This window comes from Battus philenor, unplaced genomic scaffold, assembly GCF_028537555.1.
Source record: "Battus philenor isolate CCGP_79_NKW_IND1 unplaced genomic scaffold, ilBatPhil1.0.hap1 SCAF_25, whole genome shotgun sequence".
NCBI lineage: Eukaryota > Metazoa > Arthropoda > Insecta > Lepidoptera > Papilionidae > Battus > Battus philenor.
In genome coordinates this window covers 9,613,194-9,635,447 of record NW_027181688.1, presented here as the reverse complement: position 1 = coordinate 9,635,447, position 22,254 = coordinate 9,613,194, and the positions used below count along the sequence as shown (strand labels likewise).

Here is a 22,254-nt window from a genome sequence, read left to right as displayed (position 1 = left end):
CTATACAAGGAAAGAGGTTGGAGTCAAGATTGAGGGAATTTGTAGACGAACGTAAGTCGGACTTAGCTCGGGAGATTAACTAGTTGAAATGGCAGTAGGTATTCGCATAGCGAACAGAACATTTGGCCACTGGGGCTTTAAGATTGTCGAGTGGAGACCAGAGATAGGCAAGCCTTAGGATGTCCTTGCCGCTACCAAGTGGTTCTTTTGGAAGTCTATGAGAGACCTGGACATCCACTGAAATGATGATGAAATTGATAAATAATTATATTTTACATATTTTCACAAAAAAAATCCTGTATTGTTTTGGTTTAAACTTGAATAATTTTCTTTCTGACAGCTATAAATGGTTTTCTCAAGTTGCCATGAAAGTGGACTTAACATCGAAAAGAATAGATATTTATCCATAGTAATATAAAGAACGTTACTGGAGTTTATTACACGAAGCGGTTTATATCAGGAACAACCAACACGCGGCCCGCGGTCCGATTTCGTTCATCAATCATGCATATACGGCCCGCCAAATATTTCTAAAATTGAATTTATTTCATTTTATAATTATAATAGAATGGTATTACATACTAAACGGAAACAATTAATCAAAAATAATCAAGACTAATTGTTTCAAGGTTAGAAACCTTTATACGTGTAACTGCTCCATCGATTTCTATTTATATGAATCAGCTTGTATCGAAAAAACCTTGCCAAACTTCTTATTACAAATTTGAAGTAATTTTGTTTTTCTGTTCTTCTCATGTTTGTCTCTACATTTTTATTCTGTTTTTTATTAATTCTACAGTTTATTATAAATAAAGTTTTATAAATTATTAAAATTAGTTACTTTATGTGCGCTCCGCCAAAAAATATTAAATTTAAATTGGCCCGTTTTAAAAAAAGGTTGTTTATCCCTGTTGTTATTCAGCGGTTTTATTTAGTTCGACCCATACGGAATTTATTTGGATCAAAATAAGAAATTGAAATTTAAGCACCTTCCCGTTGTCAGATTGGTCTGAAATTTGGTACACACATTTAATTTAGATGACAATACAATATAATAAAATCAATAACATTATAAATCTAAGATGGCTGCCGATTCAAAATGGCGGATTACGTATTTTTCCTTAACCCCCTCAATATGGGTATCAAATGAAAAGGCTACACTAGTAAAACACGATGATTATGTCATAATTTATAATTCAAGATGGACGCCGTTCCAATATGGCGGACTAGGTACATATTTTTCCACAACCACCACAATATGGGTATCAAAAAACCGTTTAACTTAAAAGTTTTTTAAATGTATTTATATATTAATGTAGTTTTAAACCATTGTTACTTATACGATGTGATTATTTTTGGACCAACACACTAGGCCACTGGGCTTTTTAAGGTTACTAGAGGCACATATTTCTAACATAACCGGACAGAAGCGGTCTGGAGGTGGACCTTGTGCGTGGACATCGTAAGCCGCTCTAGCCTGTCCGATCTTCACAAGCATCTTAAGATCCTATGTGGCCCACTGATACTTCAACTTGCCAATCCACTGGGCAATGTTACCTTCGTCAAGAGATCTCCTTACTCTTACTTCAATACTGTAAATAAATCCAAATAAGTGTGTGTGAATGTTTAGATATAGAGGAGATTAACACAATAGCATGATTATTAATTATTACATTTATTGATAGTAAAATTTACAGATTCGAAGTACCAGCGCAAGAGAGAAGCTGAGATGCACCAGAAGCGTTTACTGGAACAGGAGGTACAGTTGCATCGGCTTAGGAACACGCCGGGAGGGAGCGAAAATCCAATCAACATGGCGTTCAATCCTCACTATGGCAGCGAGAGCATCCTACCTCGCGGCGTGGACGTCAGGGGCCTGCCCAAAGTTTCCCGGGAGAGCTTGAAGCTTGTTAAGTAAGTTTTTTGTTTAATTATTCCGAACCGTTTTCTACATGATTAGGTAAAGGGGCTGGAGGGGTGAATCTATTTCTCTTATTGTTCTAGCTCAAGTCCAAAAAAAGGTATATAATAATTTTTATATAAGCGCGCATTAAAATTTTAATGTAATCTTAAATTTTGTTTAGCTGTATATTTTAGATATTTTTTTTGCAAGTAAAATTGTTTGTTTACGTTTTATAAATACTTATGTAATATGGGTTTTATTATTACCTATTTTTCACATTTTTTGGGAAAACATTTAGTTTTTTTTTGCATGTTTTTCTAAGGAGCGTATTAACCGTGTCAAAACAGATGTGTGTATTTCATGTTAACAAAAGTCGCCACAATGAGCCAAACATATATGGCAGTAGCAACCGACGTAATTGAAGTTCAACCTTCTTGGGCGCCCTTATATTAGAATTATTAGCAGGTTTTATCAACGAGTGACAGCTTAAGCCGTCATCGCTTCGTGAGGGCCTTTGACCTAGCCGATCCGGTGAAACGGTAGTAAGTAGCAGCCCAAGTCAAAGCTCCTCCGGGAGCCCTCGAGTTTTACTACCTTACCTTTTGAAGATCTTATGCTAGACACCAAATGAAAGTCCAGTAACAAAAGCGACTGTGGGAACATCTATGAATCCTGCGTGTAAATATATAGAACAACAACGGTTTGCAGTTTACTTCGCATAACAATGTTATATTTTAGGATAAAGAACTTCTCTTCGCCGAAGATCTACATCTGAACTAGCAATATAATTCCAGAGCATTAGGCCAGGGTGCGTTTGGAGAAGTGTACCAGGGGCTATACCGTCATCGGACTGGCGATACCGTGGAGATGCCAGTGGCTGTGAAAACTCTGCCAGAACTGTCAACCGGGCAGGCAGAGTCGGATTTCCTCATGGAAGCAGCAATCATGGCCAAGTTTAATCACCCAAACGTCGTCCACCTCATCGGGGTTTGCTTCGATAGGCATCCCAGGTGAGTATACAAATTATATCTAATGCCTTTTTTTATTCAATTTATTTTAAACACATGTAAGTACTCGAGGAAAATATATCAAAATGTTTCTACAAAATGGTCAAGATGGCTACAAATTAAATCTAAAATTAAAAGTACAATAAATAAATCTAGTTGTAGCAAGACTTCTTTAGCTAATCTAAATTTGTGTGGAACTAGATTTTATGACTCATTTACACAGTTGATACTATAATGTACACATCAAACATTTTATTTAAAAAGGGGCATCTGTTGTGTTTCTGGTCTGCTCTTGTTATCAGATCAGCATTCTGAGCAGGTGGTAGCTAAATATTTACAATATTAGAATAATCGACAATTGAAAAATGCATAATTAAAAAAAATTGAAATGACCAGCTATTTTTTAACCAAACCCAAAAGCTAGCGAAACATTTCCATTTTGACGTGTTTCAGAGACCGTTGTCGTATCTACATTACAAGATCTCTTGTGTCACCCTCTTGACATAAACAAGAGACTATAAAAGATAATAATAAAATAAATAACAATCAATTGAAATTTGTTTTATTGAACAAAATATTATTTCATATAAGGTTCATAGTGCTGGAACTCCTCGCGGGCGGAGACCTGAAGAACTTCCTTCGTGAAAGTCGTCCAAAGCCGGAGAGAGCCAGTGCCCTCACCATGAAAGACCTGATTCTCTGCTCGCTGGACGTCTGCAAAGGCTCCAGATACTTGGAGGGTCTAAGGTTTATTCACAGGTAAGTTTAACTACTTAGTGCTTCTTGATAAACATAGAATAGAACATAGTTGGGTTAAGCTTTTTATATATCCTTACGTGAAGTAGTTGTTGTAAATAATAATTGTGGGATATCAGAGACATAGCGGCTCGGAACTGCCTGCTCACATCCCGCGGGCCGGGCCGCGTCGTGAAGATAGCGGACTTCGGCATGGCGCGCGACGTGTACCGTGCGGAATACTACAAGAAGGGCGGCAAGGCCATGCTGCCCATAAAGTGGATGCCGCCCGAGGCCTACATCGACGGCGTCTTCACTATAAAAACAGATGTATGGTAAGTCCATAAAGCGAAATCATTAACATTCATTCATAACTGAAGCAGTCTATTTAATGGAATCAGGCGTTACCTTGCGGAAGTCCATCTTCAGTAAGAAAAGGACCAATATTTAGCCACTTCCGCACATGCAGTGGTAGTCGTGCAACAAAGTGCACCGCCCGACAGCCCGCTGATAAATGCGTATGCGGCAAACAATGCGAATTACACAACTGCAACCGTTAATTCACTCAACACGTATTTCACCCCTCCACGGGGCATCTTCAGGAGTTATGTTACACCGATAAGTGCCAAACTCAATCAGTCAGTACCTAAGCAGTCTAGTATAAAATAATTCATATCGTATCATATCAAAGACTTCGCTCCTGCAAGACATAGGCCTCCCCGAAATATATATAAGGGAGAATATACCATAATAGCCACGCCTGGCTGGCGGATTGACGATCGCAGTGTGGTATTGTGGTAGGCAGACGACACTGCTGCCGATCCTTTGGAAACTTGTTTATGAGCTGTGGTAATTCTATTTAATTAATGCGCAATGTATTGATGGCTAACACTGCTCCTGTAAGGATCTAAATCTATGTTAATCAATTAACGTTTATTTTCTCCATTACGTTAATAATAACGAACATTTTCGTAAAAGGAAAAAAAATGTTTATTGTTAAAAATATTTTTTATTAAATCTTGAAAGAAATTGTGTTATATGCTGAAAAGACATTATTGGAATAAGAATCAAATAAACAAAAATTACATATGTTGGCTTATAAAAAAAGCTGCACGGCTCAAATAGCACACATGAAATTTAATTTATTGAAGCCATATTTCGGATTCCAGATATATGTACGTTTTCAAAAAGAATTTAGAAAAATCATAAGATCCTTTTCCAATTATTATAATTATCCTCAAATGTTAAGTGTTACGATCAATCACAGTTATGCAAATATATGTTACAAACTTATTTTATATTCAGGTCATTTGGAGTGCTTTTATGGGAGGTGTTTTCACTGGGTATGATGCCGTACACCGGCTGCACAAACAGAGAAGTGATGGAGATGGTATCCGGTGGTGGGAGATTGGAGAAGCCTTTTGGTGCGCTTTTCTGACTTAATTTAACCTCTTACAATCTAGTTCTTTGGTGCTATGTACACTAAACAGATTTATCAAAACCTCAAAGTAGCGATACATTATAGGAAAGCTGTGGTCATAATGGTCTTAAAAAAGCTTAATACTTTCTTAAAAGTAGATTAATATTATTGAAAACGATATATATTTTGAAAATAAGTTTCAACAAAGTTTGTATATTCTACAATTATCTCGCAACGGTTGATGACAAGTTATTGTTATAACTCTTATAGTCAATCACAAAGTTACTGATAAAAAAGCAGCAAATATATTAAAACAATAAAAAATCGATTTTCAAACATTTTACTTCCAAGGCATTAAGATGATCTAGTAAACATTAGTGTGTTCTACTGATCTATTTTATCATTACTCACCATCTGTATATTAATTATTCGGTAAAAAAAAATATATAATTTACTACTTAAATAAGTATTCCAATGTTTAGTTCGTAGTGTTATAAATTGACTTTATAAAGGTCTAACTTCAAGGTGTGAATGTAAACACGGCTTTATAATCCTCCATGATCTTATTGGCTAATCTCAATGATATCGATATGTTACTTGTTTCTCAACGTATATATATATATATATATATACAAATTAATAGATATAGAGTTACATTTTATATAAACAGGTTGTCCGCAAGAAATATACCGCTTAATGTGTGAATGTTGGAACCCTACGCCGACGGAGCGGCCGTCCTTTGCCCAGATGTTCGATCGCCTGCAGCGCTTCCTGCAGGTATGAATAGATGGTCACTGTTATTCTTATGAAGGCTTTTATAATTTTACCACGGTACAGTTACCAAATCTAAGTCTTATTGTCTTCTACCATCCATGTACTCATCACGATATTTCTGGAATCCCATTGGTTCAAGACTTAAAAATTAGTGAAAATATTTCTTTTGCCAAGTAAAGATCAGCTAAGAATTACACAGACATAAGTTTCGCCCAGAGGTTCAAGGGCATTCATTAAGTTAAGTGATTTGAAAACTTTAAAGCATTTCGAACATGAGCCATGCAGGCCTATAACTAAAACTAACTAACCAAACTGCATATTTAAAGTCTTAGAATTAGACGCAAAATTGTAACAAACGCAAGCATTACTGTCCTCAACTTGGTCTTTATAAGGTCTCGTGGTAATGTAAGTATTATAATTAATGAAACGATTCAGGACCCAGAGATAGTAAGCGCTCCCCTCCCAGTCCTCCGGTCACTTCTACCTCCTGCCACTGACGTCCAGTTGAACGAAGACAGCTCATCGCAGGTAAGCATACCACATATTAAACCAGACACAAGTGTTATTCCAAAAATATGTGTACAACAATATTTATTTTTTATTTTATTTAGGGTAATATATAATTGTGTAATAGGAATTTAGGTAATAACAATAGTAAACTTATTTTCAAATTCAGGGCCATTATTGACTAAATAATATTAAAAAATAAACGCAGTATAATGTAGAAAAAGATATGTGATATAATATTATTTTATATACTTTACATGATATATGATTATGAATTATTTTTTTATCACTGTATATTACCCTAAAATAAATAAATAGGAAATGCAAAGATATTTTAATAATACATGAAGGCAGACGTATTTAATTCATCCAACTGTAACTTATATATAACAAATTTTAAAAATTTGTTTAAGATCACAAATAAGTCTATATCGAGATGATAAAAGAGATGATTATAGGCTTGGGTTTTCGACATCGCTTATGGATTATTTAAGAGCGAATGTAAGATTTTATATTTCAATGTTACAACATTGCATATTTTAATATTACGGAAGGCTCTTTTTAATATTAAAAATATTTTTTCGTTCTATTAGTGCACACTTTACATCCTAGAGGGCACTACTGACATTACATATGGCGTAATATGATATAAGATGTTATTAAAAAATAAATTAATGGATGCTTGTATATGCTTACACGTAAGTAAAAATTTTTTTTAAACACACAGGCAATAGACAAAAAAAATTAAGAGGCACAACATGGGTTATTCTGCCAAGTGACAAATGGTGTTGCCATTTTATAATATATAATAGTTACAATTAAGACTACATTTTTATTTGTAAAAATTAAAAGTGCATTAATGTAAAAACGATTTTTATTATGTTACTTACATAATTAATTTGCCAGGTATGAATACATTTTTACATACTATCTACAAAGAACTTTTTTTGGGTAAATAACAGGCTAGGTAGTTTTTAAGGAGTTTAATCAAAGATTCAAAAAGAAATTACGGAAAAGAAGATATTTTATTTTTTTTAATATATTTTCGGAATAACACCTTGTTTTATACATACATTTTTAATATATGAATTAAACAAAAAATAATTATGTATTTAATACAGCAATATAAATATGCCTCCACAAATGAAAATACACCACTTTGAAATAAATACTAATTTAATAACCGTGTTTTTCTCTTTTTTTTGGAAAATGTTTTCGCTCTGGCTACTAGAAGCAAGTAACTGGATTCTTTGTCTTTTATTTAAAATTATACGATTTGTTGATGTTAGTTTCGTGGATTTTTAAAATAAAACCGTGCTTGCGAGTGGCGCATGACCCATGACCTGTCACATTTTTGTATTTTTTTTAGTTAAATTTCTAACTTAACCTCTCCTTGAATGATAAACGCGTAGAATATAGAAACCCCCCGTAGTTAGCGAGAGATTCGTTGGAATGTCAAAATAAATTTCCATTGATTGCATGAAAAAAAAATCACAAATAACGAAAAATATAACCACATTTCAATTCATCGTTCATACATTCGCTTAAGAATTAAATGCTGAACATTTCAAAGAATCTCTACTTCGTTACTGAAATACTTCAAAGGTTGTGTTTACTTGCCTAGTAGCTATAGCGAGAACCCACCTGTATCTTCGTTTATTTTACCTTTGTCCCTTTTAACATGAGTTTTGTAAAAAAAATGTCAAACACGAATGTAAAATACTCGGTAGCTTTTGACAGATTAAAAAGCGGGAAAATTTTGACAGATAATAATTTTTACAAAGCTCGTTGTTTTAATGCACGTTTAGATTATAATTTGAATAGCGCGGAGATCGCTTCAAGAGACGATTTTAAGAAAACTATAATCTAACGACTACGTCTATGGTCTTTTAGTAATGTGATTAACAAGAGGTATTCCTCTCGCTTGCTTTCAAATAACATAGTTTCAAAATAAACGATATTACCCACCGTTATTTATTATGGTCTTTTAAAGTTAAAATTGATTAAGGGAACAAATCAATTTAATAATAATGTAACCGAATTGAGCCCCTAAAGAAGAATAGGTAACGTAATTTCTTAATGATTGGTTACCTAATTAAAGCCTTAAATATTGAAATATTTAAAGCTTTCCAATTAGTAAAACTTTGCAATCGATATTAAAAAAAAATTAACGATTTATTATGCAAGAACCAAAAGACTGTCCTAATTATTAAAATTGATTCCATTATGTGTCATAAAATGTACAAATTAGAAAAATAAAGTACCTAAATGTGTACTTCTTTGTTACAAAAATATAAAACTTAACTAATAATAAATAAATAAAGCTGACTTAAAAACAATTATAAAGTTTAGCTATAACGTAGATAAAGTTGAATTATAAAGTGAATAAAGTTAAACTTTAAAATGAATAAAGCTGAACTGAAGGTTAAAGTGGATCTATAGAAGATTATAGCGGAGTTATAAAGGACCAGAGAGGAGCTATAAAGGGTTAGAGCTAAGTTATTTAGGATTAGAGCGGGGCTATAAATTGTTAGAGCGAAGCTATAAAGAGCGAGGCTAAAAGACTATGAGGCGATCTCCCGTGCCGGTGTGACGTGTGTGGTGTTGGCAGCGCGCCGCGGCCGCCGACTACCTGGTGCCCAAGTCGCCGCTGGACGCGCCGCCCCACGCCAGGTAACCGGCTGGCAGCTGCTTTGAATTCGTGACTTAGCCATCCATTGTCATGCCAAAAAACCAATAACAAAGTCTTAATAGAACAATAATCGTTACTCTAGAAATGATTTTTCTATGAGGATTGATATTCTTGATATTGTACATAATGTTCTACAAATAAAAATGTAATTAATTGTTAATGCATTCCTACCAAGAGTGATCCATTGTTATGTATACATACAGGGTAGTTGAATATAGATGTAAAAGTTATAAGGGGAATGTATAAGTCGTTGGCTGTCAGTTAATACATGGGACACCATAAATTAATAGTGTCAGAAATGATAACTAACGTAATGATAATATAGTAAGATAAAGCATTTTCCAAGTTCCTATTTTCACATTTTAAAATTGATTTTTGTTTACTTTCTATTAATGGGTGTAAAAGTTTTATGTCTACTACAAACTATTTCGTATTTAACTAAAATACGCTTTAAATTGAGGCACTATTTAAAATACATGACATCAAGTGGCGCCAAAATTTGACATTTTTAAGTTTACAGATAAATAATTTAAATTTATCCTTGTCATCGTTATTTAATAAAGATTATTAACTACCTTTATCATATTTTAATATATGTTAATGAACATCTTATAACATAATTAGAATTTTAAATATTAATATTTAGTTTTGTAAATCTAAAAAAAATTATTCATCGAAAGTATCCCGATTCAAAATGGCTGCCGACCTATGTTTTTCTACCTTGTATTTTAAAAAATCCAATAATTAATTTTTGCACACCGACAAATTCCACGTTTTTGGTAATTTTATATCATTAATTAACTGGCCACACTTAAATGTATTTTTAATATTACATTTGTTCAAATTGAAGAAATAGAAATTTTTAAATTATATGATTTAAATGTTCTGATTTAAATGTGATCAGTTAAAAAATTGCTGTTTAATATTCTAAATTTTCCCATAAAATTATGAATACTATAAAAATTTTGGTGTACAACATGTTTTTTTCTTTTTATGCGCTAAAATGTTATGTATACTACGTAACAAACAATTATTGTGTAATGTATGTATATGAATTGTGCAATTATTATTGTGCAAATATTTTTTGTAATTATAGATTCAAATTGATTCTTAAGTAAGATTATAACTATTCGGCTGATAAATGCCTTATGCAGTCCTATATAACTAATGCACAAAATTTGAATTATATAACATTGTATCCCTGGAATCGAACCTGGAACCTACGACAGCAAGTATCAGTTCTCACCGCTGTGTTCTTAACATCATCAAAGTAGATAATTCCATAAATAAAATATATGAATTTAGTTGAAAATGTACATTGTCGTGAATAATTAAATAAATATAGTACATAATATTATGGGAAATTTTGGAAAAAAAATGATTAACATTCCGAGACAACTGCTGCTGCGACAAGGCAGTCAGACGCATGCTTAGCAAAATTAAACGATGCAAATGTAACAACAGAATCACTTCACTTACATAATTTTAACGGCATAACTTAAGATAATAAATCTAAATAGCAATAAAATGAAAAATATATAATGAAATGGAAATTTTAGACATTGGATTGCCTGCAGGTATAGCAGATATTTTGTTGCAGAAATAAATTTGCATGATTTTTATTTGATTTTATTTTGTAAATAAATTGGCCTTTATTATTGAAAGTCTTAACCAGAGTTTCCCAGGCTTTATTCATAGAACTTTTTCAAAATTTTATCTGGTTCCGGTGGACTCCCTACAGTAACATTGACACCATATTCCCGAAACTCGGTAAAAAATGTGATTATATCTTACTATGGAAGTTAATGTTGCGGCTGAATACCAAACACGAATTAATAATATGCAATCATACATTACAAGTCGTATTTCATCCTTTTGCACGTCAGAACAAGTATTGCCGATGGCGGCAGCCCCTTTAAATCTCCACAGATTGTACCAAATATGTAATATTCAAATTTCAAAAGTAACAGTAGCTGAGATTTTAAAAAGGTTATCTGCCTACATCGATAGGTGGTGACAAACGAACATTTCAATTCCTCACCATTACGACTTACGTTAGGTCTCCCAATCACCCCTGGGGGTCCACCAGAACCAAATTGAGAAATAAGGTTAGACTCTTAACGAACTGTCTAAAGCGCTTAATTGCCGGTAGTCCAATAAATTTAAATTGGCAACACCGAAGTCGACAAAGGGGCCGTTTTATTGGTGATTTGTTTTAGCTCAACGGAACCGCAGTCTCCTCATAGCAAAGCGCCAACGGCGACGCCGGACCAACCCGAAATGGAGGATTCACAATATCTACCTCTTCTGAAAGGTATGTTTATTACTAAACCTATGACTTTTTTGTAAATGTTCTCCCTTTACAACAATTAAATTAAGCGATAGCTTCCTCGGAACCCTCGGGTTAGCACGACGGACTTATTCTACCAAATTAGGAGTGAAGCAATAACTTACATTTTATGGTATGAACAACATTATGTCAGCCGCATATGCTAGATATATGCCCTCCCCACAAATTTCCAAAAGGATTGGTTGGAAAGGGCCTAAATCCAGCCTCTTCTGGCGATCTTAACAACGTCCACACACAAGATAGGTAATATTGTAAAGGTCGACAGAAAACGCTACATCTAGGTCTAGTAGGGGATATCCTACGGCTGATATGATAATGAATCATGGTCTATAATAAATTTATCATTACAATATATCATTGCTACTGATATCTATCGAAAGACTTGATTCTCGTTGAATCACGTTATTGGTACTAATTTGTAGCATCACAAGAATATGGCAACATTCCCATGGCGTCCCGGGGCGGCGGGCGGCCCGGCGACGCTTGCGCTGCTTCCGCCGGCGAGACGCGGACAAGCACAAAGTTTCTGCCGTCTAATTCCACTGACAGGTAACATTTGATTTGATTTTAATAATTAATTATTAGTTAAATTTAAAATACGATACAAAAAATGTGTATTTTATGTCTAAGGAGACACTGTATGCATTACGTGATTGCGGGATTCCCACGTTTGTCTCCTACGACATACCACTTTCAGTGTTTTGCCATTTTGTCTCTCGTTTTGTATAGTCTATGAGTCTACTATTAGACACCATATATTTAGAGACGAATCATTGGAAATGTTTGAATTTTATTCTCTATTGAGGAACAAAGACATTAAGTGTAAATCGGGGATTTCCCCTTTCGTGTCCTTTATAATACCTATCTTCAGGTACGTGCTATAAATTTAATCGTACTCGTAAAATTTATTATAGACACATCTCACATTCGGAGGTGATATATTAAATATTTTAATCTTACTTTCATACTATAAGATACTTAAAAAAAATTATGAAAAGAAAATCCTTGTAGTCCTTCAAAATACGGCAGAACGATATGTAAGATGATCCTAATTTAGCCCTCATATCTTGATTGCATCGAACGAAAGCGGAATCTTGCAGATTTTCTTCGCACTGAAAAATCCTTGGGCCTCCAGTTCGCTTCACATTTAGTGACGACCCCGTCGAACTTCTTCTAAATTTCTTTGTTAAAGTAACACTCGGACACTGAGTCAAATTGTGAAAATCTTATTCAAAGTCACGCTCTAATAAACAAACTGTTGTTTAAATAAAATTGTTTCACAAATTAAGGGTGTCGTGAAGCGATCCATTGCGACTAATCTTCCGAGAAACGAAAGGAACTTCGTAGCAAAATCGCATGCATCCCATGCAGCTAGTGTTTGTTTAGGATTTAAAATCAAAATGTTAACGAATTCTTGGCCCAACCTGTACATAACAAATATTAGACAACGACCAAATTACCAATCTTTCAAAATGTAAACCCTATAAAACGAAAAAATTTGTAAATCTAAAGTTAAATAATTGCTTATATTACCTGAATGCTGTAGTAATATTTTCTATGATAATAACATTCATTGCAGATTGCTGAGCTCGGTTGAAAGCGCATCGATAGACGAAGACATTCCCGCGGCCATCGATGCCAAGGCCGTGATATGGGAAACTTCCTTCACCGAGCCGAGGCCCAAGCGGGACTCCGTGGACCTCAAACAGAGCATCGACACTGGACCTGCCGTGAGTCATACTTACTTATTCTACATTTAAATCACCCTTTATACAGCTAATTTTTTAAGAAACAGATTTATTTGAAATAAAAGTAGTAAGTAAGGAAGCGGTTCGCGGCAATTTTTTGGGGTAGCTTATACCTTGCAGTGGGCTTTTATCGGGTGAAAATATGATGATGATCAATTGTGAAAGTGGGCACAAATAAAGCCCATTCGAGTTTTTTGTGAGTTCTTCTCAAACCAGGACGCTTTGAAAACCCTCATAGCCTTAATTTGGGTGCCAATATTGATTCTAGTTTCTACAAAATTGGGATAATTTGGCATTCTTTTTATGGCGTAAACGAGTAATCACTATAAATGATCATAAATGATAGTTAATGTGTAAATGAAATCAATAATAAACATACTAAATGAAGATTTTTTCAAAAAAGGCTTAATTTAGCTAAACGAAACAAAGCGTCTATGTGACTGTCGTTCAAGTTACACTATATCATATTGGTAAGAGGAATTTAAATTAAACGTTTTTATCTTGACTATGTATGAATCTTTTATCAAACTTGTCAAAATGGCGCCTAATCCAATTAGTTAATTATCTCAAAGACATTAATGTTTGAAGTTGCAATTGATACGATTGGCTTTGTGTGCTATCTCTATCTTCAATTTGGTGCCACAAAATCATCTAGTACCTACAACCAATTATCGACTCAATTTCGAGAAGTAATGCGATTTGGAAATTTATTATAGTGCTATTGAAACAGCTTTATCGTGCTTTAACCCTTAAATGCATAATGATGAAAATCTGCAACATACCACTTTGAATACAATAGTGTACAGTAAATGCAGTGTTGTATATTTACAACATAGGTTTTTTAATAAACAGGTATAGACATTTTTTTCTATTTTTCCCTGCATTATAGTGTACTTATCTGCAAGATACATATTTTTTAAAGTATAAATAAAAGTCATGCATTTAAGGGTTAAGAAAAATCAGCGAGGTGGGGGTCGAGGAAAAAAGTATAAGCACATCCATCGCTTGCATTCAGGTCGGACTGACCGAACAGAGAGGTCGATAAACCTCGTCTCGCTGCGCATGTATAAGGCACGGTATAGCAGTTGGATAGCACTATATACGTTCTTAAATAACTTTTCTCACTTATTGATTATATTACAGGTTGACAAACTGATCAGTATAACGCCAACCTCACCGAAGCCACCAGAAAATGCATTATCCCTGGCCATAGACGCTAAAGTCGCAGAGAAAAATCAAAAAAATAGTTTATCGGTTGAGAATAAATCTGCTCCGATTGCATCACCGGAACCTCCGCGAGTGAACGCGTGGGTTCACAAGGAACCACCTAAATTGGTTGCCAAACCCAAACCATTATGTCTCGACGCTGCACAATTAGAACAAAACCTTAATGCGTTGAAGAAAAACAGTGGCTCCGTTAACCTTACTACAATGAACATTCTACCGCCATATATAAACGTGGTCACGCCGAACAAATTCTCCGAATCAAAAACTATACAGATAGATCCGAAAAAAGCAATCATACATGACTTGCCGAAGGAAGAAAAAGAGGAGAAGACGAAATTGAAGCAATCCAGTTCAGCGGCCAGTCTACTGAACGGACCTATGACAGACGTTCCGTACGCCGACAGCGACAACGCGTCGTCAAGTTCGAGTGGCAACCAAAATGGCGGGAAATCGAAAAGCATCTACGCAGAAGTTAACATCGGAAACGGCAAACGAATAGACAGACAGGGTAGCAACGGAGATACAGAGATAAACTGTTAACTTGTCGATCAATCAGTCAGTGAAATTAGGTTGTGGTGTTTTCTGAGCGGGAATCCCCGCGAACAGTTTGACAGTTATATTTTTTAAACTAGAAAGACGAAGACAACGGTGTCATTGTAAATAGATGTTCTCTCTTATCGTAAGTTTACACAATATAAATATAGATATTAATGTGAATTATGTCTGTGTAGGTGTTCGTTTCGAGATTTGTATTTTTGTCGACGATGAAGTTTGTACAAAATATTTTTATTGTTGTATTTAAAGTTGTTTAAGAGAGATTTATTTTTAAATACCGTACAGCTTCACGTCGCATGTATGATCGAAAGTAGTCGTTTTGTCTTTGCTCAATTTGCTCAATGGTTTGCGGTGTGTGAAGATTGGTTTTCGCATTGATACAATTCGGATAAGTTGTTGAGTATTTATAGTTCTCGCTTGGAGCAAGACATGTTATTATTTTCGTTTGACGTTTCGGAACCTATATCATAGTATGGAAAACAAAACGCACATCAATTAATTAATCTGCTTTTAGATTATCTGAAAAATAAATTGTAAGACAAAATTTACGAATTACGTCGAGATATTTGTTAGTGTTAATTTCGTAGATGAGAGGCTTATATAGGCGTAACGTAGGTGTATAGGATAGGTACTCACTATAAAAAAATAATCGTTTGCAAAATTATTAATCGTGACTTTGGTTCGAATGGTTTGCGGTCGTGTCGACACGTTATACCAATCCCCATCGATTTATTGTTTCATCACTCTAGAACCTAGATAAATTAGTACGGCTTCAGATGTTTGTAAATATAAAATACGTAGTGATTTGTGTAATTCCGCCCTTAAATGATTAATGATTAACGCGATCACAAAGTTATTTACTTGCGTTACGTTGGACGTAGTGCGACCGCAGTCGTATCACGCGGTTAATGATTTGCGTTATAGGCAGACAAGTACTCGATACTATTGTGTTTTCATATCAACGTTCGTCACCAGCGACTAAAGTTCGAAGTTATTGCAGTGTAATAGTGAATATAAACTATAGTTTTATTATATATATTTATATATAAATAATGAATGTGTGTGACACACACACACATTTTGAAATGCTTTAATTACACAGTAAGATAGATTAAGAAAGAAAACTATAAAGTTTTGTTGTTCTTTTTCCTTTAGTAGTGCCAAAGATATTTCGTTACTGCCTCTGTGGAATGCATTTGAAAAAGTTTTTTATGGGAGGCATGATAAGACAGGGTAACAAGAGTTTTTAATTTCCTATCTTATAAAACTTCGAATGGGAATCGCAAATACTCCTAGAATTATATTCTTTCACTTTCTTTGGTATCTGATTGCTAAATTCCATTCGAATAACTACCCCAAGCAGAGGTCTCTTCATAGAACATCCGCCAAAGTGTATCTAACAGCGGTGACAGACGTTCGAATAACGACGCTTACTTATGGCGAGCTTTCTCGTTCGTTAGTCACCTCAAGAATGCGCACTTTAAAATCGGTCCAATCGATTTGAAATCTTCCGCGCTGCCCATCTAGGCTTGCACGTGCGATAAGAAGGACCTACGGAGTCTTCACACTTCGGAGTTCGAGGGGGCAGGGCACAAAGGTCGCTTAATTTAAAATATTCTCGAAGGTCCATCTCGGGGAACCATGGATCGGGTTATCGTTCGATCGGTTGTCGTCGTTTCGCATTCTGACTCTAAGGCTCTTGAGGGGGACGAACTTCGACTTAGTCAGTTGCTATGTCTTTGATAATATTACTGCCACTTCGGAAAATATTAGCGTTAGCAGAAAAAGTGGCGGAAGCAATACCAACTACGCTGGAACATGCGACTACCCAAGCCGAAATCAATTCCGACGAGAGCAGTTGCTTTCTGAACAGCTGTAAGCCGAGGACTTAGCTTGGATACTAAAGAAACAGACAGCAATTTCAATTAATCATTCTTTTTATTTTAATTCCTGAAACGGTAATTTTTTTTTAAAAAAAATCTCTACAAAACTTAGTATCTTCGAAACTGTGTCGCCAGTAAATGTGAATTTATTTCGTTATTATCCAATAAAGGTTTTGTATATTCACTCTGTATACGAGATTGTAAAATATTAAGAAGTTTTAATTAAATATTTGCTTCAAAATGCTAAGCAATACAAAATGCGATAACTTTGTTGTTTTGTGATGTTACTTTAGTTATAAATATATATAAAATGTTCGAAGTGAAGTTTGTTTAGTTAAGGTTTTAACGGAATTAACTATGTAATAAATGAATGTTTCTATTTTAAGTTATGAATGCTATTCTATGTAAAAAAGATAAGGCGATCCAATCAAAGCACAATCGACTCATTTGTTTAGCCCAACGAATAACGTTTTTTAGTCACAATGTTGCTCAATTAAAAAAATATATTGTTTGGATTAGATCGAACGATATTTAAAATAATTTCATTTTAATGAAAGTAAAGAGGAATCGTGGTTGTGAATTAAATTTAACCCATTGAGCATGACATAAAGTTCCTTCTTCAGTAGACGGTGGGTGACTTTGAAATGTTATTCTTCTTTTGGTTTCTAATTTAAGAATCGGGTACTGGTTTAGGACAACGAAGTTTACGAAGGAGCCTCAAAAACGCGGCAAATTATTTTCGTTTGACATCTGTCAGTGGCTTTTGACAGCGACATGTGGCAGAGGTGTCACCGCAAATTTATAGGTTAGGCTGAAATTGTTTTGTAAATTTATACATGTCTACGAAAGAGTTTAATAGCAACAATGTCGCGTGTGACAACGTTTTGTTATGCTATCTGTCGGTTTCCTTTCTAGATATATATATTGTAAAATATTATTGTTTAAACAAAAGATATTTTGCCTTTGCCAATCTGTTGCACCGCCCAGGTGATTCGTTAGCCGGAGACCGCAGGGCAGGACCTAAATTTTATTAAATACGATGTAAATTAAAAAAAAAAAACATATTTTATAACCGATACATAATTATAAATAAAATTATGTAAAAATAATATTAATGACAAAATATGTAATTGATATTTAAAAATAAAGTGATTAATGTATTATATGATGTTTTATTGAGTGTATCCTCAATTACCGTAACATGGCCTAAGAGCCTTAAGGTGCCGCAATGTAGACCACGTACCGGCAAACGCAGCCTCGGACGTCCATCCTCAAGGCGAACAGAAGACGCTGGATGCAGGCAGGGTACTTTCAACAGGTCCTATTGGAAAACTATGGGGAAGGACTAAGTGCAGCAGTACAAATCCTGCGGCTTATATAAAATGAGGTGAGTAAGCAATCAATTCGTGGTTTTGAGATCACCCTAAAATCAAAATAAATACAACTCTGCTAGGGCTGTCGCTTGATGCGTGCTTATCTGCGCATCAAGTGACAGCCCTAGCAGAGTTCTCTGAGACTCTTGTGCAGTTTATTCCATGGAGCGTTTACACTTGCATCCCAGCTAAGACGCAAAGGCTATTCGACTGATTTTGCACAAACAGATTAACGATTCCATTCATGTTCAAGATTTGCTTTATAAACTCATACCTGCGCCTCGGAGAAACCTGTCGATATTACTTGCACTTCACAATAAAAAAGCTCCTCTCATCAATCATGTCCAAGATTTGCTTTATAAACTCATACCTGCGCCTCGGAGAAACCTGTCGATATTACTTGCACTTCACAATAAAAAAGCTCCTCTCATCAATCATGTCCAAGATTTGCTTTATAAACTCATACCTGCGCCTCGGAGAAACCTGTCGATATTACTTGCACTTCACAATAAAAAAGCTCCTCTCATCAATCATGTCCAAGATTTGCTTTATAAACTCATACCTGCGCCTCGGAGAAACCTGTCGATATTACTTGCACTTCACAATAAAAAAGCTCCTCTCATCAATCATGTCCAAGATTTGCTTTATAAACTCATACCTGCGCCTCGGAGAAACCTGTCGATATTACTTGCACTTCACAATAAAAAAGCTCCTCTCATCAATCATGTCCAAGATTTGCTTTATAAACTCATACCTGCGCCTCGGAGAAACCTGTCGATATTACTTGCACTTCACAATAAAAAAGCTCCTCTCATCAATCATGTCCAAGATTTGCTTTATAAACTCATACCTGCGCCTCGGAGAAACCTGTCGATATTACTTGCACTTCACAATAAAAAAGCTCCTCTCATCAATTATGTCCAATTCGGTAGAAATATTTAAAAGTAAATGTAGAGTAATGAAGAGACGTTTACACGACGCTTCGCTGCGAAATGAAATGAGAAGATTCGTAGAACTGTCACCGACGTAGCTCGAAGATTTGCTAGTCTGAAGTGGCAGATGATAAGGCACATCGCTCGTGCAACCAGCGACCGTTAGGGCCCGAGTGGCGACCACGTGCCGGTAGACGCGGCATTTGTGAGGCCTTACACTAGGTAGACTGCTGACATAAACGTAAGAAGTTGCTGGATACGGGCAACGCAAGATTAGTCATCGTAGAGATTTTTGGGAGAAAACTTGCGTTTATCGGCTAACATGATATTGATGATTTAATCCTTAAATGCATGGCTTTTCATTTATACTTTAAAATATATATATTATCTTGCAAATAAGTATACTACAATGCAGGGAAAAATATAAAAAAATCATATATAATATTTTGATACTTATTTAAAAACATTTTGTGTCAGATACACAAAACAATGCATTTACTGTACACTATGTTATTTAAAGTAGTATGTTGCAGTTCTTCATTATTATGCATTTAAGAGTTAGACTTTCGAATGATGATGTTAAGGATAATTATACATTCTTTTCATAATATGTCAATATTGATGGATTTTTGCAATGTTTATCCCCGTTTTTTTAAACGATCGTTTAATAACTGATATTATTTTAACTTTTAACAAAGATTTTTAAGAAAGTTGATATGATAAATAATAAACACTTTGTTTTTAATACACTTTATTAATAATAAACTTTACCGTATGCAAAATACAAAACCAAATTTGTCGTATCACATATCTCCCCTAACACTAACGTACAATCACCTCCACCATACACCGCACAGGTCACTTACAGCATTGTTTATATTTATACAAAATATATAAACATATAAAATTTAGATATAGTAACAAGTTACAAATATTACGGTAATAGTGTCGATAATATGTAATATACATTGTAGTGTATACAGAATATATCCCTAAATCGAAATGTTCGTGGAATCAGCCTTATTTTTAGACTGACTAGATTGAGAGTGCAAATAAGACGTCCGTCCACCATAACGTCTCGCCACACAATGCGCTTTATATGTGTGCAGTCGGACCTCTCTTTCGTACACCTACCTGTCACAGTCTCACTGCTCTGCCAGCGCTGATCGACTGATTCAAGGTTGTATTGCAGCTTTGTGCGTACTTGTAGCATAAGCTTTATAAAAATGTTTAGCATCTTAAAAATAAATCATATGAAATCCCTTTACGGTTTTATAGAAGCGGTGAAGATCCCAATATATATTTGAAATCATACCTTACAAATCTATGTAATTAGGTACACATAGGTAAGATTTAGAAAGCAAATTTTTAAAAGTTAATATTCGTATTATAGACTAAATCTAAATAAAGCGGTTCAAAACTTTTTGGAATTTAATTTGACCAACATAACACATATTACTATATTAGTAACTATTTTTTAAACTTCCGTAATTTATTATTAATTAACAGGTTATTAATATAAATGGGGCATCTATTGGCATAACAGTTTACCCATTCTAGTTATTTTTAAAACTAAAAAAGTTTTATATATTGGCTTAAAAACAAAATATTTTTATTATGTTACTATGCAATATAAATCAAATGTAATAAAAAAAACTGCAAATGTATTATCATAAACGCCAATATAAGAACGTATTTTTTCATATCGTTCGAGGTAAATTTGCTGGAATAAATATTTCTACAAATTATTGGTAAATAGTTGGCGAAACATAAGATTTCTTACGTTTATTTTGATACAATTGTCATATATCCTTTATGTAATTGCATATAATTGCATAAGTATTGTTATACCAAATAATTCTTTCACACTATTAGATAATATAAAAATTTACTTATAGTGTGTGTACCTAGTTTTATCTAAATTCCAATTACAATAGACCTTTCGCAACCCCTACACATATATATATTTTATCAATGTGCACAGTTATCACACAACGTACCCTGTGACTTTATTTAAATATATATATGCTATACATAATATTTGCTTACTTCAATATCTTACTATATGAGGGTATGATATAGTACTTACAATTGCTGAGCCATAATATGTAATCACAAATGATCAAAATAAGTCGAGCGAAAGGATATTATTTTATTTATATTGTAGCCAATTGTGTTGCCAGAAAGTTGCCTTTTTTATATTCATATTTATGGCAGGTTGTTATGGAGACAAAATAATAAAAATTAATATATATTTTTTCCGCACAAACCACAGATAAAATATAACACCTCTCAACTGTCAAATATTTTAGGTCAATGAAAAATCGATTAAAATAAATTTTGACAGTTTATCTTGCAACCTAGTTCTTAGTATAAATAGAAAAAAGAAGATAATTTATCAACAGATACACAATAATATTAAATTTTTCAGTTGCCTTTATTAACACTTCTGCGTTGATTATTATCTTTATTATAATTAGAATAAATAATCCAAATTTTACCTCGTTTTCTAATTTTACTCCAAAAAAAATTAAAAATTTCATCCGCACTGCACCGATTCCGATCACTGTTGATCACAGACACATATATATATATAGATATATATATTTTTTTCTACCTACCCTCGTCTCACGGTCTACCTCATTTAAAAATCATCCTAATCAACTTCTTATTCGTCGAAAATATTCTTTTAAAGAAGTATGCGATAAATTAATACAATATATGTATTTTATAAGACTTTCAGTAAAAGTATAATTAGTGAAACAACTTATCAAGTTTTTTTTTTAACTTTAACCAACTTATACAAGTCTTCTCTTGTGGCAACACTGGAACCTGAAATAATTATTGATTTTTAAATAATTATTAATATAATTTTACAAATTTGTGATGCTGTGCTTAAATAAATAATTTATTACAAAATGTGATTCAATTTACGTTTTGTTTAACGTAACATCGTTTAAAATTCAAATTTAAAATATTCAAGTTGGCTTTACAAGCGCTTTTGAATGGTCAATTACTTTAACATTATAAGAAATAATCCACTACAGTTGCTCTTTTAAATGAAATTAAACAAGGATTGATGTAGAACGTTATAATATCAACCGTGTAAATGAGTCAACAAACCAAGTTCCACACATTCAGGTCAACT

General features: G+C 34.0%; 1 protein-coding gene across 1 annotated transcript in view; it reads left to right on the top strand.

The window, feature by feature from the left end:
• Alk (Anaplastic lymphoma kinase) overlaps positions 1 to 16,356 on the top strand; it is a 68,245-nt gene extending 51,889 nt beyond the window's left edge. The window contains exons 18-29 of the mRNA XM_068768278.1: positions 1,686 to 1,914; positions 2,698 to 2,913; positions 3,502 to 3,669; positions 3,786 to 3,980; positions 4,951 to 5,069; positions 5,736 to 5,842; positions 6,275 to 6,367; positions 8,958 to 9,019; positions 11,258 to 11,352; positions 11,811 to 11,937; positions 12,968 to 13,118; positions 14,280 to 16,356. Coding sequence (XP_068624379.1) covers positions 1,686 to 1,914; positions 2,698 to 2,913; positions 3,502 to 3,669; positions 3,786 to 3,980; positions 4,951 to 5,069; positions 5,736 to 5,842; positions 6,275 to 6,367; positions 8,958 to 9,019; positions 11,258 to 11,352; positions 11,811 to 11,937; positions 12,968 to 13,118; positions 14,280 to 14,903 — 2,186 coding nt within the window. The 3' untranslated portion in view covers positions 14,904 to 16,356. The remainder of the gene's footprint in view (positions 1 to 1,685; positions 1,915 to 2,697; positions 2,914 to 3,501; positions 3,670 to 3,785; positions 3,981 to 4,950; positions 5,070 to 5,735; positions 5,843 to 6,274; positions 6,368 to 8,957; positions 9,020 to 11,257; positions 11,353 to 11,810; positions 11,938 to 12,967; positions 13,119 to 14,279) is intronic.
• The last annotated feature ends 5,898 nt before the right edge of the window (positions 16,357 to 22,254 follow it).